At 46.0% G+C, this 23,406-nt stretch overlaps 1 protein-coding gene across 1 annotated transcript in view; it reads right to left on the reverse strand.

The window, feature by feature from the left end:
* RMND5A (required for meiotic nuclear division 5 homolog A) overlaps nucleotides 1-23,406 on the reverse strand; it is a 58,697-nt gene that overhangs the window by 28,733 nt on the left and 6,558 nt on the right. Inside the window, exons 2-3 of the mRNA XM_089692298.1 lie at nucleotides 6,215-6,357; nucleotides 1,555-1,689 (exon numbers count right to left, since the gene is read on the reverse strand). Of these exons, the coding sequence (XP_089548424.1) occupies nucleotides 1,555-1,689; nucleotides 6,215-6,357 (278 nt within the window). The remainder of the gene's footprint in view (nucleotides 1-1,554; nucleotides 1,690-6,214; nucleotides 6,358-23,406) is intronic.

The following is a 23,406-nucleotide window of genomic DNA, read 5'->3' on the forward strand; positions in this document are numbered from 1 at the left end:
CGATGACAGATCTGAGTACCGGCCCCCGTTGCCGGTACCATGTGACCTGCTGTGACCAATCACAGCAGGTCACGTGACAGTTGTATACAAGAGCTTAGATTGTAAGCTCCAAGGAGCAGGGCCCTCCTATCCCTCTTGTATTGAACTGTATCGTTGATGTATTGTCACCCGTTAGATTGTAAAGTGCTGAGCAAACCGTGGGTGTTAAATAAATCCTGTATAATAATAATAATCTTCTGAGGCCAGTCACTTCAGTGGGTGTATGTAAGAGTTAACAACCACTTTAATCTATTTTTAATTTTACAGAAAACATTCACAAAATAATAATGGCCAGATAGGAAACAAAGGCAGCCCTCTTACCTGGTGGTCAGCATAACGCTCTGTTACACAAGTGCACTGTGGACACATGCACCTTTTACATTGGTGGTCAATGGAAAGAATGCTCCTTACAATCAAGGACAGTGGGGGGAAAAAAAAAAAAAAAAAATCTATCCTTTACTGTTGTGGTATCTTATCTCAGAGACATGAGGATAGTCTCCAATGGTACCATGCAGCTGGTTCTGCCAAGTGACATTAGCCCCAGCTTTTTGCTAGCACCATCAGAGGAGTTGAACTCAGCTCTGATCAAGGAACCCCAGCATACTCTGGAGGATCCCTGGTTGAGAATGGCTGCTCTAAAGTTTTAAGTGTGAAAGAAGATAGGGAGCCGCACACCAGCAATCGGCCCAGTCACCACGTATGGAAGATTGGCTTCAGCTTGTCTCCTTTCAAAGCCACACCCCTCGAGGAGACAAGCCAAAGGCGATCTTTCATACATGGTGACTAGGTCGAATACTGGTGTGCAGCTCCCCATCTTCTTCCACAGTTAGTTTCAGTCGGTTGGGCGAGCCCCGTTGGATGCCGCCATCCAACAGCATTGGAGTCACCAGGTTCCAGCAAGCTGGTACTTGGAGTGGCGCTCTCTATTTTTTTTCTAGGGTCTAAAGCTTTACGTGTTTTATATTACCAAGGGTAACATTTATTAGGAAAGCCACATATCCTACCGGCAATTATAATTCATACAGTGCCTCATTTACAAATCTTTCCAGTGCTGGCCATACATGTAACAATACAATGGTCGATATCACACTTCTATTGATGGGGGGAAAAAAAAAAAAGATTTTCAGGAGATAAAAACTGAACATATTCAAGCGTTTGTTGACCAAACAACCCATTTAGTAAAAAAAATAAATGAACTGGCCATTTGTTCTTTCACTTACAGCCAAGATAAGGGAAAATTGCCTAAATCAGTGGTAACCAATAGAGTCTATAAAGTCTCCCTGTACAGCATGAACAAGCAAAGGGGAGAATTTCATTGGTGGTTCTAAAGCACCAGAAACATACATTCTTCCTCATACACCATATGAGATGCCTGATACTAAAAAACAACTAACATGCAAATAAAAAAAATAAAAAAAAAAAAAAAAAAAAGGGAAGGAGAACACAAACATTAATCTATACATACTGCAAACACATTCAAGAAGTAAAGGGAGAGGTCCTGTTCTGTGAATGTACCTGACACAGTTCTTCAGCCACGTCCAACATTCCCTGCCTGAAGAAATGCTCCACCATTACTTCGTTGAGGATACGCTGACTGTCGGCTTGCCAGCAGCCATCGATGCCCACGCTGCTGATGTCTGCATCAAAATTCTGAATAAAATAGGAAGAAAATGGTGGTAGATGTCCATTTAGGAGAACGATTCATCAACATAATCCATCCAGTCACTATATTTCATTGTTCTGACATTATTATTTCACTTTGCCGTCATGTTAATTTATACATGGACATATCACAAGGACACACAAATTTTCTTGAAGGTGCCTTGTAACCAGCTACTATATTAAACCATATATAATGCAGCGCACGAGACGCATTAGACGGACGTGGATCAGCTTTGACTCCTGATACACAGACACACTTTTCAAAAGTAGTGAAGCTGAAGCTGTTCTGCCTCATTTTGAGGGATGTCACTAATAAAAAGGACCAGGAATAAGTCTTCATTTTCCATCAGAAGTTGAAAGAACTGAAATATTTCCAGACTATACAAACATTACATTTAAAGCCTCAATTAAAGTTTTCATTCATATCAGCATCCCACACTTGTGTTTACATATATATGTGCACATGGGGGCTTTAAAATACTTTTTTGGGCATTTCTTTACGGTTTGTTACTTTAATTTTTTAAACTTTGAAAAAGGCATTATAAATCTTCCTATCCATTGTGTTTTTGGCCTCCATAAGATGTGCATTGACTATGTAGTTTTGTGGTGTACACACAGCCTATAGTACAGTACATCATCACATTCCAGTGTCAGATGTTTCAAGCATGAGGCATGTGGCATGGCACTGCACAGGTTAATATACAACCACTGTCTGAAGTCTAAGACCTGACACTTCCTCTTAAGAAATTACATAGCTACAATTCCTGGGTCTCTCAGTATAGTGTTTGGCAGGTGAAAGCTGCATAGTAGTTAAATCTGAAAAGACACAAGCAGGCAGAGCAATGAAGATCAGAGATGTGCTTTATCTCATCATCACTCCCACATTTGTGATGCAAATGGTGAGGAATGGATTGGACACTGCATGACCCAGAAGAACAACCTACATGTCCCTTCAGTGAATAGGGACGAGCCTTATTTTGTCAGTAACCGCTCCCATTTCATCAATTCTCACAACCATGGATGGCATTGCCTTTCCCCGCCCCTCCCCCCCACTACCTGCACGGAGTCCTCCTGTGCTGGCATAAGCTTCCTCTGGGTACTCTGGTTTCCTCCCACACTTGACATGCTGGCGGGTAAACTGTGTTATCTTCATACTATTCCCAAGTGCGGGCGAGGTTTGGAGTAACAACTCTGGGGGACATTATGCCCATTGTTTTTTTTGGCTCTATGATCCTTCTCTCAACTGTTCCAAATGCCGGGCTGGACGTTCAGAAACTTTCAGAGGCCTCTCCTCCAAACTGATCCTGTGGCAAACTTGTTGGCCCAGGGTGACCTTTGAAAACCGCTCTGTGCCTTACATGAGGCTCTTTTGAGTGTACATTCTACCAAGCTTGGGCAATTGCAAGATCTTTGGAAGGGTGATATTCCATCCCTGGATTAGAAGGATTGGGAGGAATGTCTCGAGCACTGCCCTAAACTGGTCATTTCCTCTAAAGACAAGCGGATACAGACTACATTCCTTCAGAGTTTACTATACTCCCGAGACTCCATAGAACCCATCTGGATGGTGATCCTGTATGCCCACGCTGTCACATCCATCTGGGCTCTTCCTTCCATATGTTATGGGACTTCCCTACAGATTACCGGTTTCTGGTCAGATGTGTTTGAACTCATTAACTTTAGGTTGCAACTGTCTATTTCTATGTCCCCAGAGCTGGCTCTGCTAGGGGTTCATGAAGATGCTCAGCAACCTCCTCATACCAAATCATTTTTCCTATTTATTGTATTATGTTGAGAAGTAAATATTGTGTAAGTGGACCTTCAATGTCCTCCCTGCTGTGTTGTCTTGGGAAGCCATGATTAATGCTACTCTGTCACTGTACAAATTAACCTGTACCAATCGTGGTTGTCCTTGAAAGTATGACAAGGCTTGGCTCCAATGGACGTCCCAGTAGGGGGTACTACTGTGTATGCTCTGTCACTTTTGTGCGTGGAAGGGTTGCCTTTTGGTGGTCTTCCTCACCTGACCCCATTATCCCCCCTTTTTTCTTTTTCCCTTGCTCCTTTCTTCTTCTCTTTCTCCTAACTTCCCACCCTTTTAAATTTTTACTAAATGCCGAACAGTAAAATCAGTCTGTATATGCAGTAAAGCATGCTTGTTATACTAATTGTGGAACCTAAGAGGTTAATCTGCCGAACTGTGTAAAAAGGCTGTTTGATCCTGTCTTCTCTGATCCTGCCCTTCTACAGTCCTCAATCCATCTGCTGATTGTACAGGGCTCTAGGGGTCCCTCTGCACATGCTCAGTTTGGGGTGTATTGCTAGAGCTTTTTTTTTTTTCTTCTTCTTCTTTGGGAGTACAGGCTCAGCACAGGGCAAATCAGCACTGTCCAGACAGAGGGTTAAGGGTCACGCAGCCTCATAGGACAGTCAGAGCAGAATGTAAACTACAAGGTTACAAGCTTTAACCAGTGCTCGGCCAGACACTGATAGAAGTCACAAGAATGCTATATACAGCAGTTTATATTTATTGAAATAATTGCATTTCCATATTCTGTGTACTGTGGAAGATCAGATATAGTGAATGCAGGGTCTTGGGTTTAGTTACACTAAGTGCAATCACATGATCACTGGCCTTTCAAGACAACTACTAGATCCTGAAATGGATAAAATTAACTTGTCAACCTAAAACTTCAGGAGAAAAAAAAAACAAAAAAACCCAAAAAACAACACATTTTAAAATTCCATCTTACTACTAAAAACATGCAGAAGAAAAAAAAAAAAAACAAAAAAAAAAAAAACACCTGTGCTCATAGCAGCGCCCCATACAAGCTTTCATAACCTGATGGATTGATTTGGTTGCAAAGGACCACCCTTCCACTTTTCCCCAGGTTTTATATTGTGTGACTGCATTAGCAGAGCTGGATTTATAAAACATATCATATACACAGTACTTCCTCTATAAACTGCTATAATAACGTGTACCGCCCACGCGTACAGGTCTGACAACATGACTAATAATTACCACTTCTAAAATAATACCGTATAATTTTCATTCCTTTACAAATATGTAAATATTTACCCTACAGGTGTATGCTGGAAGATACTCATTGACCAAAATAAATGGCCCAGTGACATACTTCTTATGAAGGACGTTATCCAAAACATAACTCAAAATTTTCCAATCTTTTAGGCCTATAGTGAATGTATAATGGTTTTGTGACAGTTTTATTTTCCTCCTTCCATACAGCATAAACCCATGGGAAGTGAAATGCCAACCCAGTGGCACACACTGATGGTGTGTGTGACTACTCTAGGATCACATGATCCAATAAGCACTGCTGCTTCCTCACCGGTTCACAAGGAGCTCTAATGCCCACAATGCACACGTACATCATGTGTACAACTCTGCATGCAACTGCGGACTTTCAATTTTTGTAAAAAGGGATCAAAAGTTCCCTTTTAACAGCAAAGATTTAAAAAACAAAAACATCTTCCACTAGCAGTCATGCAATGAGATTTTTTTTTTATGTGAGTTAAGCGTCAACTGGACACATATAGAAATTCTAATATAGTTAGACACATACCTATATAATGCCTTAGGCCAATTTACAAGTCCAAAGTACTGTACTTAAAGCGGAGTTCCAGTGAAACTGTAAACAAAAAAAAAAAGTCAACAGCTACAAAAACTGTAGCTTCTGACTTTTAAAAAACAGGCACTTGCCTGCCCCTTGATTCCTCGGTGTCCTCCCCACAGCCCGTTTCACCGGCCGTCCTGTGTTTTTTGTTTTTTGTTCCTTACGAACGATTGGATATCCTTTGGAAAGTGAAATTTCACCACATTCACTCAGCAGGGGAGGGGGGGGGGGGGGTCAAAAGATGCAAATATTGACTCTTTGCATAAACCAAATGTAATTGTCAATAAAAGCCTTTGACACTTATGAAATGCCTGTAATTATACTTCAGTATACCATAGTAACATCTGACAAAAAGATCTGAAAACATTGGAGCAGTAGACTTTGTGAAAATTAATATTTGTCTCAAAACATTTGGCCAGTGCCAAAATAATGACTGTTGGGTGGGATGGGTACAGGAAATTTTAGCTTCCTCTATTTAAAATACTCAAAAAAATTAATACGTGTTTTTTTCTTTTTAATAAATAGGATAATGCTAACATTACACAATGTAGACCAGTGGGCAGATGACATCACGATCTCTGCTTCAGCCAATCAGATGAAGCTTTCTATTCATTCATAAAACACACAGCTTCTTGTAAGTGGCTGAGCAGCGATAATCTCGACTCAATTTTGCTCAGTGAGTCAGACGGAAGTTCCTATCCCGCTGCCGAAATACAGCACTATATACTGTATGTAGCCATGGCTACTGACAGCCAATGCATGTGGTAGTGTAGAAAATAGTTTGTTTGCACCAGCTTGGTCCAAACAAACTAAGTTCACTAAGACATGGAGTTGGTCTTTAACAGAGAGATAAAGCATGAAAAATACAGGCATACCTTATCAATCGCCTTCCCCACTCTGGACACACTGCTGTGGATGTCTTTGTGGTCAGAGGCCAGCTTCTGCACGGTGTCTTTTATCCTTTTACAACACTGTGTTAACACGAGCGATAACGTCCCCGATAATTCGCCATCTTGGTCTAGGAAAGAAGGTGTCAGCATGTTAGGAATCCCATAATAGGAAACAAAGGGGTTGATTTACTAAAGGCAAACAGGCTGTGGACTTTGAAAGAGATGGAGAGGAATAAGTGAATGAGGTGAAGCTCTGCGGACTTTCATCATCCAACCATGTGCAAGGAAAAATGGTGTTTTTTGTTTTCCTTACGAACGATTGGATATCCTTTGGAAAGTGAAATTTCACCACATTCACTCAGCTCTGGGGAAGTTACCTTGAAAAGTTCAACTTCCATTTCAAAAGCGATCAGCCTATGTGGCTCTAATTAACAGTAAATCCACCATAAAATATTAAAGAGTCAATCCACCTATATATTTATATCAAAATACATATATATCATCAAAAGGCTAAATTTGCTCTCTACTGCCCCATAGATTTCTAAAAATGTTATTTTTACCCTTGAAGTGACCAGACACATTTTGCACTAATGAATGCCAACGTTGAATAACATGTGCCAAATAATATTATTATATTATACAGGATTTATATATTATTATTATACAGGATTTATATATGATTATTATACAGGATTTATATATTATTATACAGGATTTATATAGCGCCAACAGTTTGCTCAGCAATTTACAATATAACGGGAGACAATACAGCAACAACACAGTTCAATACATAAATCCAATTTATTCCAATTATGTCCAAAGATCCATAAATCCAATTAATTCCAAGGATTTATATCCAATGGCTCCTTCTGGGCGGCAGGGCATTGAACGCTTGTTCTGAGCAGAAGGGCGTGGCTACAAGGTCACATGCACACTGCATCACTTCCACTTGTACGCAAGATGTTAACACTACGTATTGCTCGACGAACTTTTTCGATTGGTTAATGTGGGGCACAATTTCGACCAACGAACGAACGCCGATTGGTCGTCGGATGACTGATCAATCAATTTTTTTTTACCGTGTATTCCTGCCATTAGGACACTACAGACTTCCCACACTACTGGCTGGGTACTGTGGACCTAGAGAGTCTCATCTGCATACCCATTATATTATGCCAATGCAAGTCATGTGTTTGTGAGTAGATTACCTTTTATACACTTTAAATAAATGGGTTTTTTTTGGTAATGCACTAGGTTGATGTGTCCTTTTCTTTTGTTGTTGATATCAGTTATTTGAGGACACCCACAGTCCTAATAGCATGGTCCAGCTTAAATATAGTCTGTTTGAACAGTAATGCAGAGCAGAGCCATGAATGTCTGAGAGGCCCAATAATATTTTTGCTTAATCTCTTTGTAATTTTAATTTTCAGTTTTACGGTTTTCCCTATGGCTCATGCTTTTTTCTCATGCCCCATACCATCAGCTTTCCATAATAGTGTACAGGGCCACCCGTCAGCCAGCCCTGGATCGCAGCGCCCCCCCCAGCCCTCACCCCAACAGGACAACACAATCTAAATATAGGAAATATTTGCTAGAGGCAGGAGACTGCCACTGCAATCAGCCGAGAAGCCTGTCTGTGAAGGCTCAGCAACCAGAATCTGTTCAATGACCTCTTTGTATGAAGATCAGCAAAATATATGTCTTTATTTTTTATGCACCTTGCTCAATTTACAAAATAGTATCTTCCTAATTCATAAACATTTGAAATGGAAAATCTACAGATCTACAAATCAACAAAAAAAATTTAGAAGTAAAACAGAAGTAGTAGAAAATTTCTAGCACTCTTCACAAGTCTACTACGCATAAACGTAATGCCCCGGCATCCCAAACTCTTGTTTTACTGTATATGTGTAATGTGTACGTTTATATGAATCTTTTGTTTATTATAAATCACATAAAATACATATAGAAGGGAAACCATTTCAAAAGAAAAAAAAACTTGAAAAATGGTGGCATGTCAGCAGCGGTCTTGACACAGGAGTATTGGAATGTCGTGCACAGGTACAGCATCCTGGAGCTTCCAAAAAGAAGGCAAAGAAGCAAACTGACCTGGCTAGAGGGATGTGATTCTGTGCCTAGTGTGGTCAGAAGGAAACAGGAAAAATGTCAGCATGACAAAAAGTTGGGGGGGGCGGGGTGACACCTCCTATGTAGTAAAACATCAGCACAACAGGAAGTTGAGCGGAGTGACACCTCCTGTGTAGTAAATTGTCAGCACAACAGGAAGTTGGGGGGGGGGGGTGCGACACCTCCTGTGTAGTAAAATGTCAATACAACAGGAAGTTGGGGGGTGCGCGACACCTCCTGTGTAGTAAAATGTCAGTGCAACAGAAAGTTGAGGGGTGCGACACCTCCTGTGTAGTAAAATGTCAGTACAACAGGAAGTTGGGGGGGGGGGGGTACGACAACTCCTGTGTAGTAAAATGTCAGAACAGGAAGTTGGGGGGAGTAACACCTCCTGTGTAGTAAAATGTCAGTACAACAGAAAGTTGGGGGGTGCGACACCTCCTGTGTAGTAAAATGTCAGTACAACAGAAAGTTGGGGGGTGCGACACCTCCTCTGTAGTAAAATGTCAGCACAACAGGAAGTTGGGGGGTGCGACACCTCCTGTGTAGTAAAATGTCAGCACAACAGAAAGTTGGGGGGTTGCGACACCTCCTGTGTAGTAAATTGTCAGCACAAGAAGAAGTTGGGGGAAAAATGTCAGCATGACAAAAAGTTGGGGGGTACGAAACTTCCTGTGTAGTAAAACATCAGCACGACGGGGTGGGGGGCAGGTGGTATTGCGAGGAGAATCCAGTTGTGTTAAAAAAAAAAAAAAAAAAAATGTGCTACCCTACAACAATGCATATTAACATGCAACATAATCCATCACTGAGGTTTGAACTTGTCCTAAAAGGTTTGTTGTGGCGCAGGCACCCTTGGTTCATCACAAGTCCCCCCCACATGTACAATGTCAGACACCGGTGCTCCTGCACTCATATCAGGGTGAACTGTGAGCACTGGCTTGGAACAGAAGGTCAGGGTTGTGTACAGACTGTGCCCGACCTGGCCGCTACCTAGATGCATACAAATAAAAGAAAGGCACAAGTACCTTTTGCTGCCATATCACAGGATTTATATTTTCCTTGAATGTTATACTCATGCCAGATACTTCAGCATTAAAAACAACCGAAAAAGGAAATAACATGGTGATGAAATGGTCAATACCAAGAGGCCAAGTCATTGTTCTGAGGTCTATTACAAACTGTCGGAGACGTATTGGGTCAAAAACAATAGATGTCTCACATGTGGAGTTTGTAAGACTGTCGCCAGCAGCATTAGGCTCCGCCTAGAGTAACAATAGGCATTCTAATATTAGTGCAGAGACTGGCATTAACGTCACTACAGCAGTTTCTTTTATCCTTTGTTTTGTTTTCCAAACTATATAAAGGAAGGAAAGGGGGGGGGGGGGGGGGAAAGGACCTTGTACATATACATGGGAATCCAGCAGCTTTTATACTAAAAATCTATTTCTAGCAGGAATTATACATTTGTAAAATTGTGAGGGCCTAGCTAAATATACCATTCAATTTATATCCACTCAGGTAGTCCATCCTACTACACGTCTGTTGGCAAAGTAAAATAACATTTTACAAAAATCACATTGCCATGTGTGATAAGCTTTATTGTAGGTTATTGCTCCCCATTACAGAGATTTCACCTTGCCTCCTGTCCCGATAATGTCATCACCAGGAAGTGAGGTGAAATGTCCCCAACGTTTCCTCTATGTTCCAGTTTAAGCTGGTGCCACGACTGCTGCCCCAGGTTTCCTGTTTCAGGGTGGCTCCTTTCTTGTGCAGAATTCCATGGAGCCACCCTTGCATGCAGGGACTGTATCTTTCTACATTGTGTGCATCAATCGAAACTTACAGCCCCATATCTTAGGAGGGAAAGGCACTCTCCCTAACCCCACCTCACCCCCCTCCACTTACCCTACAGCCTTCCCTTCTTTAACCACCTGCCAAGAGCAGATAGCCGAATGACGACTACACTGCGGCTGGCCAGTTCTGGGAGGGCGTCATATGACATCCTCCCAGAACGTGCTCTCCTGCGTGCCCCCGGGGGCGCGCACCCAGCAATCTCCATGATCGCTGTGTCCTACGGACACAGATGATCATGTGATGTGGTAAAAGGCCAATCACAGCGGCCTTTTACCACGTGATCAGCCGTGTCCAATGACACGCTGATCACCCGGAAATGCAATTGCCGGTTCTCGGCTGCACTTTGAGTACTGCCGAGAATCGGCAGTTGTCAGAGCAGGGATCGGCACCGATCATCAGGGCACTGATGATCAGTGCTCTGATGATCGGTGCCCAGCAGTGCCGCCCACCTGTGCCACCCAGCAGTGCGCCCACCTGTGCCACCCAGCAGTGCGCCCACCTGTGCCACCCAGCAGTGCGCCCACCTGTGCCACCCAGCAGTGCGCCCACCTGTGCCACCCAGCAGTGCGCCCACCTGTGCCACCCAGCAGTGCGCCCACCTGTGCCACCAGTCAGGGCCCAGTGCTTGTTCCAGTCAGTGCCCAGCAGTTGCGCTAGTCAATGCCTAGCAGTGATGCCAGTCAGTGCAACCTATCAGTGCCGCCTATCTGTGACACCTCATTAGTGCTGCCTATAAGTTCCCATCAGTGCTGCCTATCAGTGCCGCCTATTAGTGCCCATCAGTGCTGCCTCATCAACGCACATCAATGAAGGAGAAAAATTACCTGTTTGAAAAATTTTATAATAGAAACAAAAACTTTTTTTTTTTTAGGAGGACAAGTGCCCCATAATTGTCAGTAGGAAGAATTGTATCCGATCATTGGTGTCAGAAGAAGACTAGTGACCCATAGCTGGTGTCAGTGAGAGGAACAGTGCCCCCAAGGGCAGGATAAAGGCAAGCAAATGGCTGCAGTTTGGAGACCACTGCCCTACACTTTTGATGTAAGCCACAGCTGTTGCTCAATCCCCTAGCACAGGGGTGGGCAAACTTTTTGACTTGAGTGCCGCAATGGGTTCATATATTGGACCCGGGGGCCGGACCAAGAGTAGATGAATGATGTGTATATGTCATCCATAGTAAGTATAGTAATATTCCCCCATAGTAAGCATAGTAATTAATCCCCCATATAGTAATTCATCCCCCCTATAGTAATTCATCCCCCCTATAGTAATTCATCCCCCATATTAATTCACCCCCCATATTAATTCATCCCTCATATAGTATTTCATCCCCCATAGTACTATTCCCCCCCAAGTAGTAAGCCAAGTCCCCCCTGTGTCAATTCACTTACCTTTGCTCCGCGCGTTCCTCTCGCCGTGTTCCCGCGCCGTTCCGGTCTTCAGGGCGGACTGTGAGAGGAGCCTAGCTCCCCTCACGTTCGTCACCCTGCCTACACACATCCTGACAGCCAATGCTTGCCTGCCCTGGCTGTGGGCCGGATTAAAAGGTCCTCCGGGCCGTAGTTTGCCCATTGCTGCCCTAGCAGCTAGCTTGTTGATGTAAGCCCCAGCTGTGGAGTTGTCCAAATGAATTCTGGTCAGGTGGGCTTGTAGACAAAAAGGTCCAGTGTCAGAAGGACAAACAAACTGTTCTGAGTTCCAGGATTAGGGAATTTCTATCAGCCAACATCCGAGACATGCAGTTACAGGCACTGGGCAGGTAGTTTTCCTCTACATTTAGCCATGCTGCAGGCAAGCAGAAAGGCTTGTCAGGTGGAAGCAATCGGGTGGCAGTGCCTGGTTGTTTCAACACACGCCAGTAAAGTGCCCCCCCTCCTCGGTATGTACCCCGGGATCTGCTTACCCTTCTGCGGGCACAGGACTGACATAGCAGGTGCCGGCTAAGGAGGAGAGCAGAAACACTTCCTCATCCTGTTCCTGACCCAGAACTGACATGTAGGATGTTAATTCCGGGTCCCCATTGTCAGTGTCCCTGGCCATCGAGGCCCGGGAAAGAACGTAATGCACTGCATTACACTTAGTAGAGTACTGGGGAGAAATCCAGGGCCTTTTAGACCTTGAATGTCTCATTAACCACTTGCCTACAGGGCACTTATACCCCCTTTCCTTACCAGGCCAATTTTCAGCTTTCAGCGCTGTCGCACTTTGAATGACAATTGTGCGGTCATGCAAGATTGTACCCATATGAAACTTTAATCATTTTTTTCCTCACAAATAAAGCTTTCTTTTGGTGGTATTTAATCGTCGGAGTGTTTTACTTTTTGCGCTATAAACAAAAAAAGTGCAAAAATTTGAAGAAAAAAAAAAAACTTCTTAGTTTCTATTATAAAATTTTGCAAACAGGTAATTTTTCTCATTCACTGATGTGCATTGATGAGGCAGCACTGATGGGCACTGATAGGCGGCACTGTTGGGCATTGACTGGAGCAACTGTTGGGCACTGACTGGCACAATTGCTGGGCACTGACTGGCGGCACTGCTGGGCACTGGTGGGCGGCACTGCTGGGCACTGGTGGGTGGCATAACTGGGCACAGGTGGGCGGCGCTAGTGGGTGGCACTGCTGGGCACCAATCATCAGAACCCTGATTGGTGCCGATCCCTGCTCTGACAACTGCCGGTTCTCGGCAGTACTTTCCTCACGCTTTGACAGCAAGAGGAAAATGCAGCCGAGAACCGGCAATTGCATTTCCCGGTGATCAGTGTGTCATTGGACACAGCCTTTTACCACATCACGTGATCAGCTGTGTCCGTAGGACACAACGATCACGAAGTTTTCTGGAGGGCGCGCAGGAGAGCACATTCTGGGAGGACGTCATATGAAGCCCTTCCAGAACTGGCCGTCATTCGGCTATCTGCGGTCAGCAACTGGTTAAAGAGTTAACCAAAAATCATCACATGCGGACTTTTTCCCCTATATGATGAAAAAAAAAAAAAAAAGTTAAAAAGGGATAGTTCACCTTCACCAAAGAACTGTCTAAGCAGGTAAAGGGGGTGTATGGACAAAAACAAACTGCATCTCTGACTAAAATTGCATAATGTCCTTCCTATAGGTGTAGGCCATTGATGTACCTCATGAAGACTTGACTGGAATACTCCCAGCACATTGCGGCTTAATCATTACTAATCACTCCCACCATCACAGGAGTGAGCTTTTTCTTTGATGCAGACCCCCTCACATGCACTCTCTCCCCTAATGCAGTAGCTCTGAGCTCAGAGTTTGAGAACTCACTCTTGTGATGAAGGAGGTAAGCAGTAACATGTAGGCCTCACTTAGCAACGTCCTGGGAGTATTCTAGTCAGGCTTCAGGGAGGTATGTAAATGGCCTACACCTATAGCAGAAAGGTATTATTCAACTTCAGTCAGAGATGCACAGTTTATTTTTATCTAGAGACACCCCTTATCTGCATGGGCAGTTTTTTGGTAAAGGTAAACCATCCGTTTAAGTAAAAAAAAAAAAAAATATTTAAATTGTAAAAACTTAAAAAAAAAAAAAAAAAAAAAAAAAAAAAGTTACACCCATGCAAATATTCCCTTGAAAAAAAATTGAGGCCCCCCCCCCCCGCCACATACATGCATGTACAAACGTAAACCCATGCATTTGTGCGCCTACGCATGAAAATGTCAATTGCGATACACGTTACATAACACGACACGCGCAGAAATGAGAGTAATAATTCCAACACCAGACCTCCTCCATAAACGCTAAACTGATGACCTATAGGGGGCTTCTAAAGAGTCGCCTATAGAAAAATATAGGGTACTGACGTTTGTCGCCATTTCACGGGTGCACCGTAAATTTAAAGTTTGACGTGTTGCATATCTATTTACTCGGTGCATTCTCATCTTTTATATTTTACAAAATCGGGTAATTTATTGCATTTTTGTGCACTAAAATTAACTTTAGTGTGTTCTCTACTGAAATTTTGTATTTATCGTGTGACATAAATTGGAACTACAACTATTTTATATTCTAGAGTGTAGGTGTTTGGAAAATATATGTTTTGGGGGTTTTATGTAATCTTCAGGTCTAAAATTATTTAACTGTGCACAAAAATTTAAAAAAAATAAATATGCAAATGGATCTGGTAGCAAAAGCGAACATGTTACACCTAAGGGGGTCTGCTGTGCTGGGGGAGAGGTTTATGGGAAGGCTGGAGGAGTATTTAAACTAGGATGGAGGGGGGAGGGAGAATTAGATTATAACGGGGTAGACAGATGAGACAGGGGTCAGTACTTATTGGTGGGTGGAATGGGGAAAGATGGGGGGGGGGGGGGGGGGGAGGCTATGGCAGATAAGAAGGTTCCCAAACAACCAATGGAATTGGTACCATTTGTATGACAATAAAAAACATGCAAAATACGTGTGCACAAGGTATCAATGATTTAAAGTGTTTGTTCACCAATGACAGAAGTCTGCCAAGCAAAATAGGTGAGTTGGAAGCTTTGGTACATAGAGAACTAGGATTGAATTGGTATTGCTGAATCTTGGCTTCATTGTTCACATGACTGGGCCATTAATATTCCTGGATATGTTCTCTTTCGGAGAGACAGGGTAAAAAGGTGTCGTGGTGTCTGTCTCTATGTGAGAAGTGAACTCAGAGCGAGTGTGAACGAGGACCTAGTTGATGGAGAATGTGATGAGGCTGAAGTATTATGGGAGGAACACATGGGGGTGCGTAATATAAAAGGTAATCATTGGAGTTTGTTATAGGCCTCCCAGTGTTAATGAGAAGGTGGCGACTCAGCTCTTTGCACAGATCGAAAGGGCTGGGACAGCGATAATAATGGGGGATTTTAACTACCCGGAAATTGACTGGAGTAATGGTACTGCAGGAACAGTTAAAGGGCAAACATTTTTAAACCTACTACAGGACAATTTTATGGTACAGTTAATAGAGACCCCAACTAGGAATGAGGCTCTGCTGGGCCTGGTAATCTCAAACCATGCAGAGCTTATTACGAATGTCCATATAAAAAACATCTGGGTAGCAGTGACCATTACATGATTTAATTTATGGTTAGCGAGCACATAAGGTAAAAATAAAAACGCTCAATTTTAAGAGAGCTAATTTTCCAAGGCTGAGAGCTGCTCTCCAAGACTTAGACTGGGAGGGAATATTGGCGTCAATGAACACAACACAGAAATGGGAGTTCTTCAAAGACTGTATGTGAACACACTGCAAGATATATTCCCATGGGCAACAAGTTTAAAAGGCTAAAAATCAAACCTATGTGGCTTATGGCCAAAGTTAAAACAAAAAAAAAAAAAAGCTATAGATAAGAAAAGAGCTTTTATTATATATAAAAATGAAGGAATGCTATCATTTAAACATTAAAAAGAATATAATAGAAAATGCAGAAAGGAAATAAAAGGCGCAAAAATTGAAAAAGAACAACAGATTGCAAAAGATAGCTGGACCACCAACCCCAAAAAATTCTATAAATAGTAAAAAAAAAGTCCGGTCCGAGCATGTAGGCCCTTTACAAAATAATCTAGAGTGGGTGACCTGGGACAAAGAAGGCAAAATTTATTAAATACGTTCTTCAGCTCTGTGTATACAAAAGGAGCATGGGGGGGCTCTTGTCCATAACGGGCATGGTATTGACACAGCTCCAGATGATCCACATTGGCTCACAACTGATATGATCCAAAAATATTTAGACAGAATAAAAGGTGAATAAAGCACCTGGACCAGATGGCATACACCCACGGGTCCTTAAAGAATTGAGTTCTGTCATTTCAAAGCCATTGTTTCTAATTTTTAGGGACTCTTTAATGACTGGCATAGTACCATTGGATTGGCGGAAGGCCAATGTGGTGTCAATATTTAAAAAGGGGTCAAAATCTTTACCAAGTAATTATAGATCTGTTAGTTTAACTTCTATAGTTGGGAAAATACTGGAGAGTTTAATAAAAGACCACATAGATGAGTTCTTGCTGAAAAAAAAATATTTTAACCACTTGCCCTCCTGAGGATTTACCCCCCTTAATGACGAGGCCTCTTTTTGCTATTCGGCGCTGCACTAATTCAACTGATAATTGCGCGGTCATGCAATGCTGCACCCAAACGAAATTTGCGTCCTTTTTTTCACACAAATAGAGCTTTCTTTCGGTGGTATTTGATCACCTGGGCGCTTTTTATTTTTCATGCTATAAACAAAAAAAAGACCAAAAATTTTTGAGAAAAACAATATTTTTTACTTTCATCTATAAAAAATATATAGTAAACTCAAAGTTGGTTATAAATTTAAACCAAAATGTATTCTGCTCCATGTTTTTGGTGAAAAAATCCCAATAAGTGTATATTGATTGCTTTGTGTGAAAGTTATAGCGTCTACAAACTATGGTATAAATACTGCAATTTACGCCATTTTTTTGCTATACAGCACTGCGCTAGTTTAACGGACAATTGCGCGGTCATGCAATATGGTACATAAATGAAATTTACATCCTTTTTCCCCAAAAATTGAGCTTTCTTTCGGTGGTATTTGATCGCCCGTGCTTTTTTTTTGCGCTATAAAAAAAAAAAAAAGCTGACAATTTTGAGAAAAAAATAAAAACAATATTTTGGACTTTTTGCTATAAAACATGTCCAGTAAAAAAAAAAAAAAAAAAAAAAAAAAATTTAAAAATCAAATTTAGTCATAAATTTCTGCAAAAATGTATTCTGCGACATGTCTTTGCTAAATAAAAACCCAATAAGTGTAAATTAATTGGTTTACGTGAAAGTTATAGCGTTTACAAATGGCGGGAAAGATACTGGGATTTTTAATTTTTTTTTATACTAATAATGGCGGCGATCAGCGACTTATGGCAGGACTGCAGTGGACATTCTGACACTGGGGGGGAACTGACTTGGGGTCACTGACATCCCCAGTGACACCAATACAGTGATCAGTGCAAAAGAAAGAAAAAAACAAAAAAAAAAAAACACACACACTGAACTAATGGCCCTGAGGAGGAAGGGGTTAACTTTTTTATTTACTGAAAGGGTTAACTGTGTGAGGGGAGTGTTTTACTAGGGGGCGGGGGAACTTCTCTCCGGATCAGCATGTCAGGAGCTGACAGGGGACTGACAGAAAGCAGAGCTACTGCAGCCCTGCTCTCTGTCAGTGATTGCCGCTGATCGGCGGGACACGGCCGATAATAACCGGCCATGACCCGGCGACTGACACCCGCGGCCACGATCGGCGGGACGGGTAGGTCGGCACAAGCCTCGCGCGCGCCTCTACCTGTTTTGCAAAAACGTGGTTTTGCCCAGCCGTGCCGACCTGCCACCGTATTTCTACGGTGGCTGGTCGGCAAGAAGTTAAGCTACAGCCAGCATGGTTCATGAAAGACAGAAGTTGTCAAACAAATCCGATTTATTTTTATGAGGAGGTGAGCAAAACCTTGGACAGAGGGGTGGCGGTGGACGTGGTATACTTGGACAGAGGGGTGGTGGACGTGGTATACTTGGACAGAGGGGTGGCGGTGGACGTGGTATACTTGGGTTTTGCAAAACACAGTTCCACACACATGGATAATGTGTAAGGTAAAGTCTACGGGCTTGGAAAAATCTGTATGTAAAATGGATAGAAAACTGGCTAAACGATCATACTCTGAATGGTCTGGGGTCATCAGTGGTGTACCCCAAGGTTCAGTGTTGGGACCCTTACTTTTTAATATATTTATAAACAATATAGGGTCTGGGATTATAAATCCCATTTCAGTCTTTGCAGATGACACCAAGCTGTGCAGTGGAATAACGTCCTTACAGGATTTCACCAATTTACAAGCCGACCTCAATGCGCTGTTTAATTGGGCAACTATGTGGCAAATGAGGTTTTATGTTGATAAATGTAAGGTTCTGCACTTGGGGGCTAAGAATATGCATGCATCATACATACTAGGAGGGGTACAATGGGGTAAATGCAGCAGCTGCACTTCTGCTGAGCTTTAAAAGAGCCTGGCACCCCTCTCCTGATGAGAGCCCAAACGGTGCTCATTACACTGCAAGGTCTCTCCCCTCCCTGATGGTTCCTGGGTTCAGTGCTGGAGACAGCCAGGGTGGAGAGTAGGAGTTAAACAGGGAAATGTTAAAAATAATAAAGGTTTAGGTCACCATAAAGTCCCTATCACTTTTAATAGCCCCAGAAATTCCTAAAATATTTAAATATGATTTTGACAAAAGTTTTTTTCTATTTTTTTTTTTTTAAATCAGGACAGGTAGATTTGGACCCCTATTTATTTTACAAAATGTCCACATCCCTGAGGATGTTAACTAGGAGTAAGGCTTCTGCTGGTAACCATGCTCCCTGTACTGAAAAGGTCCCTGGGACCTGCTAGTGTTTATCGTGAGCATCTTCCAAGACATTGGGAGCTAAAGACTTGCCCGATTTTAGAACTGGACTGGAAATCCATCATGCTGGGGCAAGCCTGATTTTGCTAGTCGGGCAAATTGGAAAATCCAAATACTAAGTCTGTCTGTCCTATGTAGCAATACATTGAGTTGCAGCAGCAGGGTCCAAGTGCAAAAGTAAATGGTTTGGCAATTCCTATACCACAAGGTTTAAATGTGGGACTGGAGGAGCAGGAGTCCAGAGGGAGGAAAACCTTAGATCAACTGTGACCAGAATCGCTCAGATACTCAAGGCAGTGGGTGAGTTCCACCACTGGCTTCTGGAGATTTAGGATCCCTATAAACCTCTGACAAGGTGTGAGCCAACTGTTCCTTCAAAAGAAGGTTGCCCAGGTATCCCATTGAGGGGAAAACTGTGAGAGCACAGCAGAGCTAACACCTTGGTGAGAAGCCAAGGTGCTGTGGACAAGCCAAAAGAAAAGGCAGCAAAATGGAAATATTGTGCCCTTGGTAAAAGGCAAGTAGAATTGATTCAGAGGAAGATAGGGATGCGTAAGTAGGCATTCTTTGATATCCAGAGAGGCCAGAAGGGAAGCAATTAAAAAAAATCATCCAAGAGGCACTAGAACTTGGAAGTCAGTTTATACATAGTAGTGAGAGAAGCAAAACGTATGGAGAGCTCACTGGCTCAATTTAGGCTGCTCAAAACAGTCAGAGCTAACCTCCTGTGGGTAGCCAGCAGGTTACCAGAAAAAAAATTATGCACCAATGGAAGGAGTGCAAGACCAATGGATAAAAAGGGTCCAAATTTATTTATTGGTTTACACTAGAAAAATTAGCCAATGTGTTTCAGAGGTCAGAAAAATCTCCCGCTTTAGCATGGCTTCAGTTAAAATAAGAACCTTGAATGGACTCAAAATAGAACTTTACTGTGTGAATATGTGTAAGGAAGATAACTGCTGGATCAGTATCTGCATGACAGTGGCAGGAATGAAGGGGGGTTAGGAGAGACAACAGTGGCACAGGATAGCGGGGCACTGGCTGGGGATATAACGGACAATGCTGGAGGACAGAGCAGGCAGTGGTGGAAGATAGAGGGGACAGTGGCAAGGAATGGGGAAGGAGGAACAGTGCCAGAGCATAGATAGGACAGTGGTGGGGAATAAGGGGGCGACAGTGGCAGGAGGTTAGAGGGGTCAGTGGTGGAGGACAGAGCAGACACTGGCAGGGAATGAAAAAGGGGGTGAACGGTAGCGGGGACAGAGGTGGACAGCACAGAAATAACAGCAAGGAAGTGAAGGGCAAGGCAGATAGGACAGACAACAGCTATGGAAAGGGCTGAGATCACAGACAGTGGCGGTGGATAAGGCGAACAGCAGCAAGGGACAGGGCAGACAACTGTGGTAGATAGGGCAGGGCGGGGCAGAGGAAGGACAACAGTGGAAGACAGGGTGGACAGTGCGGTCAACAGTGGAGGGCAGGGCAGATATTGCGGACAGCTACAGGGGGCAGCGGTGGGGTATAGGGAGGACAACAGCAGGGGGGACAGGGCAGACAGTAGCCGGGGGGGTGCATCGGTGGGGTAGAGGGAGGAAAAAAACAAGGTCAGGCTGCAGGGCAGAGCGAGCAGTAGCAGCGGGGGACAGAGAGGATATCACAGACAGCGGCGGGGTATACGGCGGCCTGTGGACAACAGAGAGGAGCATGATGGACAGGTGCGGGATATAAGGAAAACAATGGCAGGGTGGACAGCCGTGGGGGACATGGTGCATATCGGTGAGGTAGAGGAAGGACAACGGTGGGTGATAGCGTGGACAACATGCACATCGGCAGGGTAAAGGGAGGACAATGGGGGGGGGGGGGGGGAGACAACAGGTTGGACAGCAAGGTCAACAATGAAGGACAAAACGGGCAGCAGCGGGTGATAGGTCAGACACTGGCAGGGAACAGCAGTGGGTGATAGGGCGGACAATGACAGGGTAGACAGAGAGGTCGACACTGGAGAACAGGGCAGCAGCGGGGGGCAGGCATCATGGACAGTGGCGGGGGGGTAGGGCTGACAGTGTGGACAATGGAGGGGGCAGGGTGGACATCAGCGGGGTATAGGGAGGACAACAGCGGGGAGGCAGAGTGGATAGGGCAGAAACTGGTGGGGTATAGGGCAGACAGTGTGGACAACGGTCGGGGGACAGGGCGCACAGCCGCGGAGAGACAGGGCGCACAGCCGCGGAGAGACAGGGCGCACAGCAGCGGAGAGACAGGGCGCACAGCAGCGGAGAGACAGGGCGCACAGCAGCGGAGAGACAGGGCGCACAGCAGCGAGGGAAGGAGCAGATGGCGGCAAAGGACAGGGCGGCCGGCGGCGGACAACGGCGGGGCACAGGGGCGAAGGACGGGTCGGACAACGGCGGGGCACAGGGGCGAAGGACGGGTCGGACAACGGCGGGGCACGGGTGGGACAGGGGCGAAAGACGGGTGGGACAGGGGCGAAAGACGGGTGGGACAGGGGCGAAAGACGGGTGGGACAGGGGCGAAAGACGGGTGGGACAGGGGCGAAAGACGGGTGGGACAGGGGCAGACGATGGAGGGGGACAGGTCGGACAGGGGTGAAGGATAGGGTGGGAAACAGGGCGGACAATGGAGGGGGACAGGGGTGAAGGGTAGGGCAGACAATGGCAGGGGACAGATCGGAAAATGGCGAGGGACAGGTCAGACAGGGGTGAAGGATAGGGTGGACACTGACGGGGGACAGGGCGGACATCAGTGAAGGATAGGACGGACAATGGCTGGGGACAGGGTGGAAAAAATGGCTGGGGACAGCGGTGAAGGACAGGGCGGACAATGGCTGGGGACAGCGGTGAAGGACAGGGCGGACAATGGCTGGGGACAGCGGTGAAGGACAGGGCGGACAATGGCTGGGGACAGCGGTGAAGGACAGGGCGGACAATGGCTGGGGACAGCGGTGAAGGACAGGGCGGACAATGGCTGGGGACAGCGGTGAAGGACAGGGCGGACAATGGCTGGGGACAGCGGTGAAGGACAGGGCGGACAATGGCTGGGGACAGCGGTGAAGGACAGGGCGGACAATGGCTGGGGACAGCGGTGAAGGACAGGGCGGACAATGGCTGGGGACAGCGGTGAAGGACAGGGCGGACAATGGCTGGGGACAGCGGTGAAGGACAGGGCGGACAATGGCTGGGGACAGCGGTGAAGGACAGGGCGGACAATGGCTGGGGACAGCGGTGAAGGACAGGGCGGACAATGGCTGGGGACAGCGGTGAAGGACAGGGCGGACAATGGCTGGGGACAGCGGTGAAGGACAGGGCGGACAATGGCTGGGGACAGCGGTGAAGGACAGGGCGGACAATGGCTGGGGACAGCGGTGAAGGACAGGGCGGACAATGGCTGGGGACAGCGGTGAAGGACAGGGCGGACAATGGCTGGGGACAGCGGTGAAGGACAGGGCGGACAATGGCTGGGGACAGCGGTGAAGGACAGGGCGGACAATGGCTGGGGACAGCGGTGAAGGACAGGGCGGACAATGGCTGGGGACAGCGGTGAAGGACAGGGCGGACAATGGCTGGGGACAGCGGTGAAGGACAGGGCGGACAATGGCTGGGGACAGCGGTGAAGGACAGGGCGGACAATGGCTGGGGACAGCGGTGAAGGACAGGGCGGACAATGGCTGGGGACAGCGGTGAAGGACAGGGCGGACAATGGCTGGGGACAGCGGTGAAGGACAGGGCGGACAATGGCTGGGGACAGCGGTGAAGGACAGGGCGGACAATGGCTGGGGACAGCGGTGAAGGACAGGGCGGACAATGGCTGGGGACAGCGGTGAAGGACAGGGCGGACAATGGCTGGGGACAGCGGTGAAGGACAGGGCGGACAATGGCTGGGGACAGCGGTGAAGGACAGGGCGGACAATGGCTGGGGACAGCGGTGAAGGACAGGGCGGACAATGGCTGGGGACAGCGGTGAAGGACAGGGCGGACAATGGCTGGGGACAGCGGTGAAGGACAGGGCGGACAATGGCTGGGGACAGCGGTGAAGGACAGGGCGGACAATGGCTGGGGACAGCGGTGAAGGACAGGGCGGACAATGGCTGGGGACAGCGGTGAAGGACAGGGCGGACAATGGCTGGGGACAGCGGTGAAGGACAGGGCGGACAATGGCTGGGGACAGCGGTGAAGGACAGGGCGGACAATGGCTGGGGACAGCGGTGAAGGACAGGGCGGACAATGGCTGGGGACAGCGGTGAAGGACAGGGCGGACAATGGCTGGGGACAGCGGTGAAGGACAGGGCGGACAATGGCTGGGGACAGCGGTGAAGGACAGGGCGGACAATGGCTGGGGACAGCGGTGAAGGACAGGGCGGACAATGGCTGGGGACAGCGGTGAAGGACAGGGCGGACAATGGCTGGGGACAGCGGTGAAGGACAGGGCGGACAATGGCTGGGGACAGCGGTGAAGGACAGGGCGGACAATGGCTGGGGACAGCGGTGAAGGACAGGGCGGACAATGGCTGGGGACAGCGGTGAAGGACAGGGCGGACAATGGCTGGGGACAGCGGTGAAGGACAGGGCGGACAATGGCTGGGGACAGCGGTGAAGGACAGGGCGGACAATGGCTGGGGACAGCGGTGAAGGACAGGGCGGACAATGGCTGGGGACAGCGGTGAAGGACAGGGCGGACAATGGCTGGGGACAGCGGTGAAGGACAGGGCGGACAATGGCTGGGGACAGCGGTGAAGGACAGGGCGGACAATGGCTGGGGACAGCGGTGAAGG

Source organism: Staurois parvus, unplaced genomic scaffold (genome assembly GCF_062004578.1).
Source record: "Staurois parvus isolate SC_StPar_1 unplaced genomic scaffold, SC_StPar_1.0 ptg000581l, whole genome shotgun sequence".
NCBI lineage: Eukaryota > Metazoa > Chordata > Amphibia > Anura > Ranidae > Staurois > Staurois parvus.